This window comes from Fukomys damarensis, unplaced genomic scaffold (assembly GCF_012274545.1).
Source record: "Fukomys damarensis isolate Sample0158 unplaced genomic scaffold, DMR_v1.0_HiC HiC_scaffold_15, whole genome shotgun sequence".
In the NCBI taxonomy this organism is placed as follows: domain Eukaryota; kingdom Metazoa; phylum Chordata; class Mammalia; order Rodentia; family Bathyergidae; genus Fukomys; species Fukomys damarensis.
This window is the reverse complement of record NW_022900927.1, coordinates 3837672-3844439: the sequence shown is the minus strand read 5'-3', so window position 1 is coordinate 3844439 and position 6768 is coordinate 3837672. Positions and strand designations below refer to the sequence as shown.

Sequence of the window (6768 nt, the reverse complement as noted above, 5' to 3'; positions counted from 1 at the left end):
CATTTTCAAGTAATGTGGGTCCCACATTTCTCACAGCTTGTCTCTTGGTTGTTTGGGTGAGTATCTTCTTGTGAAACTGTGTACCAGCACACCTGTCAGGAGCTGCAGACCACTGGATGCGGCTACTCTTCTATGTACATGTGGGTGGAGAAATACGTTATCCTAGTAGGTGTGGAAGGCTAATCCTCCCTGTATTTGTTTAGTCCTCAGAAAACTTGAACAACAGGTTTGCCTTAGATGCATGCCATTTTAATGCAAATTTTATTTTTTTACAGGTATGGCTATGGCACTCCCTCATGTTTCTTATGCCAGATGGCAAGAAATCTGTTTTAACAATTCCTGTGTATAACTTAGTGTCAGTGAGCTCCTGAGCTTCCATGCTTTGTCTTCAGCTGGGTAGCAGACATAGTATCCTTCCTGATCTTCTCCCTCACCCTCACCTCACATTGTCAGCAAAACCACGCTGCAATCCAGACAGGATGGATGGATGGATGGATGGATGGATGGATTGAAACAAGATTTGCCTTTCAGATCTGCTACAGGATGGATGGATGGATGGATGGATGGATGGATGGATTGAAACAAGATTTGCCTTTCAGATCTGCTGGAAAATACAGTACTTGTCAGAAGTATAGATTTTTGTGAGGCCTAACGGCACACATACTTGTAAATCCAGCACTTGGTATGCCAAGGAAGGATTGCTGCAATTTTGAGGACAGCCTAAACTACATAGTGAGTCCCTGACCTTTAAAAAAAACAAGCAGACAAACGAAAAAAAAAAAGGAGTACAGATTTCTGGGGATCCTAATCCAGTCTCAGTGAATCAGAATCTTGATGGAAGAGGCCTGGGAGTTTATATTTTTACAAATTTCTCCAAATTCTTTTAAAAATGGACAAGAGCTTGGGTAGAACATTTGCCTAGTATTTGTGAGGTCCTGTGTTCAAGTTCTAGCACAGCTTTTAAAAATTTTGGAAAGTATTGCTTTAGTATTGTAAAACCTGCCTAACAAGATAGTAAGAATGACTTTAGGTAGGCAGTGAGTGACAGATCCTCACTGAACTCCTTCTGTCTGGTTGAGCTAAGGGATATACCTATCTGGTGTGGAGTTCTTCTGTCTTTGAGCATCTTGTGATTTATGTATTATTCTCTTCAGGCAATCTAGCCAGCTGTTTGATGCTTTTCAGGTCACCTTAAAGATCTGTTTTCATGCCCGGTGTGGTGGCTCATGCCTGTAATCCCAGCACTCGGAGGCTGAGACAGGAGGATCACTGTGAGTTTGAGACCAGCCTGGGCTACATAGTGAGTTCCAGGTCAGTCTCAACTACATAGTGAGACCCTGCCTCAAAAAAGCAAAAGAAAAAGAAAAAAAAAAGAAAGAAAAAAAGATCTGTTGTCAAATTTCAGTAAACTTCTGGTTTACTGAATCCTCTCCCTGGGCCTTTTAGCTTCTGCTAAAATAAAGCCCTCTTTCTGTCCCATTCCAGTTTTCCAACCAAGTACATGTGTCTCTTTGATTTATTGTTCTCTCACTGCCCCCATTTTACTGATTCATTGAGTCACTTGTTCTGCATATGTTTGTTGTGCCAGTTGGTGGGCAGGCTAGAGAGAGGAACAAGACACAGGCCCTGCCCTCAAGTGCACAGTCTAGTAGGGAGACAGAGGTTTAAACAAATAATTAAAATACCAGTGATGTGTAAGCACTGCCACGGAAGTGTGCACAGAGTTGCAGAGCCCCTAGGAGGAGTGATTAACAAATAGGGAAGGCTCACGTGGGAGTGACTTTGAGTGAGATCTGGTGGTCAGAGAAGGGGAAAGCACTTTGACATTACTGACTGGCCCAACATGGTGGTCCGCGCATTCTCACTACCTTGCTGCTTTTCCTGGGTCGTCCTCTTTTCTTTACTCATTTACAGATCTAACAGAGCTAATTAGCATGGCTGAATTAGACTCTCTTGATTGTCCCCTTTCAAAATCTGAGGTGGTTAGTAGTTGCTGCCAAATCTAGCAGTTTGTCCTATGACCATTTGTTGACAGTGAATGATTGAGACTGTAAGCCCTGAAAAAAGCTGTTTAAAGGCCTTTTATTAAGCCAGTAGACTGGTCTTTGGGCCCCTCCCAACGAGAGGAGGGAGAAAGGGAAAAGAGGCAGAGGAGTGTGAGTGGGGAATAGAATAGAACGGTCCATTTTACATTGAAAAAAAGAAAGAAAGAAAACATAGTTCCCATTGCTAATGAAAGTTTCCTTGGTGGTAAGTTTGTATATAGAGATTACCTAAACTCTTGAGTTGGCCAATTTGAAGAGTTGGGTCTTTAAAAAAAAAATTTCAATACAGAAAAAAGATGAGCCATTGTGATTTAAATTTGTAGAGTTCAGTAAGTAGTCATGATTGAAATTTTAAAATATTGTTTCCTTAACTAATAATCATTGTAAAATTCAAAAATATAGGAGAAAAGAAGAAACTAAAACTATACTTGTAATCTTATTGGTTGATCATAGTTTTGACCCACATAGTATCCACCTTGTGATTTTGTTCTATAAAACTTTCTCTATGAAGTAGGGTCCACAGCAACTCACTTTCGGGTCCCCTCCTGTCTCCAAGGAGCCATCTTTCTTAATAAACTTTTCCCACTCATAATCTCCATTGTTCCTTAAAATTCATTCTTTGATTTTAGAGAATACAAACTCAGCTTATTTGACATCTAGCAGCTTATATTTCCCCTATATCATTACTATGGCCTAGGCTGGCCTCGAATTTGCTATGTAGCTAACTAAGGTGGCCTGAAACCTGTGATCCTCCGGACTTACTATCCTGAGTTTTCATTATAGGAATTATAGCGATGTGCCGCTGCACTTGCTTTACTGTTTTAACAAGACTTTTGATTTTATGTGATTCTCTTTTGTAGTATTAAAGAATAAAGGCCTCACAAACCAGTTGCACTCATTTGTTTAAACTGAAACTTCTTGAGAAAAATCATTGTCTGTTAACCTTGCGGCGTTCTGTTTTGGGGATATCTTAAATAGTAAGGAACCTAGGGATGCCTAGGGCCTCGGGAATCTCTGCCGTGATATGTAGCAGATTGATAACAAGATGGTGTAGGTCCAAGCCCTGCAATTTCCCACAAGTAAACTCCAAGTCCATGGGAAATCAGTTAGCAAAATCTTGGCTAAGAACCATACATTTTCCCCTAGTCTGTGTGGTATACTTCTGTAATACTCTGTAATTAATTTTGTTTTTACAGTGAACCGTAAAGAATAAGAATAATGCATAACCTATTTCTGTTTTCTTGCTATTTTAGGGGACATCACACAGAAGGGATATGAAAAGAAAAGGTCTAAACTCCTGTCTCCATACAGCCCGCAGGCACAAGGTAGGCACTGAGAAGTGGTTTCCATTTTTTCAGTATTTTTATACTAGAGAGCTGTTGTCTTACAAGGGATCTTTTGTTTGTTCCTAATTTTTCTTCCCTCCTCACCATGGGAAAGAAAAATGGAAGGAAAGAAAGGAAGAAATGAATCTTAATTGAGCATCTTCTCTGTGCTAAGCACTTTTAAAATATCCAAGATCGTAAGATCATTTATGCAGAACTTGGGCAATATCGTGTGACCCACTAACTGATGATTCCAGGCCCTGGAAAACTGCATCTTACTTACGCCAGAGCATAAGCTGCAATGGAGTGGAGCAGGGAAAGCCAGTTAGAAAGCACAGATCTGGTATTACAGGGTACCTTGAGGGTTGGAGGACTAGAGGATCTGTCCCCAGGACCCCAAATAAACTTGGGGATTAATTCACAGCCTGCCTTATTGTTTCTGTGAGTAGACTGCCAAGTTCTTTAAATATGTGAAAGTCCAGAGTCCCTTTTATGGAGGTTATTTTGTTTGTTTGTTTTTGTTTTGGGGACCAGGGATTAAACTCCGGACCTTGTGCTTGTAAGGCAGGTGGCAGCACCACTGCTAAATCCCCAGCCCTTGTTTTTTGTTTGTTTGTTTGTTTGTTTTTTGTACTGGGAATAGAACTTGGGCCCTTGTGCATGTCAGGCAAGTGAGGAGCTGCTGAGCCAAATCCCGGCCCTTGTTTTTGTTTTTTGATACAGGGTCTGCTGTGTAGCCCATTTGGGCCTTGAACTCACATGAATCCTCCCTCAGCCTCCTGACTGCTAGGATTATAGGCATGATGAGCTGCCACACCAAATTAAGTATTTTTGTATTTAATTCCAAAGAATTTGCCATGCCTTTGCCTTTAAGAAGGCTCTTTCTCATTCCTCTTTTTCTTTTTCCCATGCTGAGAATGAATCCAGGGTCTCCTACATGGTATTCATGTACTCTAACACTGAGCTATATGCCCTTCCCTTTTAATTTTGAGACAGGGCCTCCCCAACAAAACAACAACAATAAATACAAAGTTGCTAGTGAGTATGAAGTAGGACAGGAGAATGTGACACATCTGTCTCTTAGTAGGGATGGCCTTGCAGATGACCCCACAGAGGAAATAGAACCCATTCAGTGACACTTTCTCCAGCTTCCTGCCACCATACCTCAAACTTCCCTCGCCTGGTCTCAAACTTGTAGCAATCCTCTTGTCTCAGCCTCCTGAGTGCTGGGATTATAAGCATGCGCCACTCGGCATGCCCATCCATTGTGGGTGGGGGTACCAGAGGTCAAGCCTTGTGCTTGTGAGGCAGGTGCAGCACCACTGAGCTAAATCCCCAGCCCCTTGCCCATCTATTTTCACCTCCTTGCTTCTGATTAAAAAGGTTATTTGCTCCGTCAATCAAGGACAGTCTTTCTTTCCATTCCTTGCATCCCACTCTCTCTTCCATTTTCAGCAACCTTATGTGACCCAGTGGCACCAAGGACAAGACCTTGGGAGCAATCCATTCTGGGTGCAGACTGTAGGGTGCAGGTCTGTGGAGAATTTACAAAGCAGTAATAATACAAGTTGGTCATGATTTTGTACGGTTCTAAGCATTGCCTGTATGCAGCACTCTTCCTGCTGCGGCTACCTTGGTGTGCATTACAGCTAGCTGTTCTCTCCCTCACAATCAGATTCCTCCCTTGGCAGTTTGTCACTACTTACTATCCTGTTTGTTTAAAAAAGCATCTTCCCCTTTCTTGTTAACTACTGCCACGTTCACCCTGTTGCTGTCTTACAGTTATGCTGCTCAAAACACTTCGTCCTCACCAGACTCTCCTCTTAGCTTGTTACGTTTCAGTTCATCGCAGTCTTTCCTGGCACTGTCACCACTGAATATCAGTAGTACTCCACACTAAACCTCTCATATTACTTCTTTTGACGGACTCCTCATTTTCCTCTTAGCCATTCTTGCAGGCTCATCCTTCTCTGTTAAATGTTGAAATTCTCCAAGAAAGCCCCAAGTCTTCTTGACTCCTTCCCCCTTCCCCTTCCCCTTCCCCTTCCCTTTCATTCTCAAATTGTATCCTGAATTACAGTCCCTCCTGGGGTTACCACAGACTGCAGGCCACTGTTTATAGGATTTCTATATAGTTCTATATATTTCTATATATTTCTATATAGTTCAGTAGATCCAGGGTAGGGTTCTAAGAATTGCTTCTGTCAAGTTCCCAGGCAATATTGCCTTTGCTGGTCCAGGGACCACACTTTGAGAACCATGTTTTATCTTGCTAGATTACTTTTGGCCGTACCTGTGGCTTTAATTATTATCTGAATGCAGACAACTCGCAAATATGTATATTTGAACTTTATCTGTCCTAAGCAAGCACCCGTCCATAGATCTAACTGCATATTTTAACATTTCCACTTATTATCTTAAAGGCATCTCCATTTCAGCATAACCAAAATTAAACCACCCCTGCTACCACCCCCACCCCCACTAAAAATCCAACTACAACAACACCCAGTTAGCTTCTATGCTTTTCTAGTTTTCTTCTTCATGTCCACAGGCCCAGCTTATTAAGAGATTTAATTTAAAGTCATCCTTACTATGCTCAGCTCATGATCAGTATTCTGTTTCTCTTCCTGGACCTCACTGTTTATCCCAGGTTGGTCTCAAACTTCCAGTGATCCTCCTGCCTCAGCCTCCTGAGTGCTGGGATTACAGGCATGCATGCCACCATGCCCAGCTTTCCAGGACATTGTTTTGTATCCATGTTCAGATTAAAGTAACTCACAGTACTCTATATTTTAAATTTAAATTTATTTATTAGCACATGTTTGCAATGCATGACTGTTTTCATTGTGGATATTTGATACATGAGACATCTTAACTTTTTTTATACCCCCCAATGTTTAAAGCCTCCTTTGTTGACACTGCAGTTTTCATTCTCTCTCCCTCCCTCCCTTCCTCTCGCTCTCCCTCTCCCCCTCTCCTTCCCTCCCCTCTCCCTCTTTCCCTCTCACTCCTGGATCTGTCTTCCCAGGAAGCTTCAAAGAAAACGCTTTTGGCTTTTTTAGTGTGTCTTTATTTTTTTACTTTTGCATCCTTTATGTATTTATTTCTTCTTTTTTTATTTACTTGTTTGGCCTTTTTCTAGATTTTTTGAGTTGTATGCTGAGATTGTCTGCCTTCTTTGCTAAGATAAGTGTTTCTTTTTATTTTTTTTTTTCATTTTTATTGAGGTTATTGGTACAATCTAGGTATACAAATACAGTTACATTCATCATTGGGATTCTGTACCTTTACATAATAGGTCTTGATTCTCATTTTTCCCCTTGTCCCTGCCCTCCCTTCACCCCCTCCTCCCCTCCCCATTTGCAAACACTTTATTTCCATTTTTTCAGTTTCTCATT

The 6768-nt window shown here is 41.5% G+C and overlaps 1 protein-coding gene across 1 annotated transcript in view; it reads left to right on the top strand.

Moving 5' to 3' along the window:
- The first annotated feature begins 1020 nt into the window (after positions 1-1020).
- Positions 1021-6768, top strand: part of Dip2b (disco interacting protein 2 homolog B) — a 140722-nt gene continuing 134974 nt past the window's right edge. The window contains exons 1-2 of the mRNA XM_033763889.1: positions 1021-1030; positions 3299-3370. Coding sequence (XP_033619780.1) covers positions 1021-1030; positions 3299-3370 — 82 coding nt within the window. The remainder of the gene's footprint in view (positions 1031-3298; positions 3371-6768) is intronic.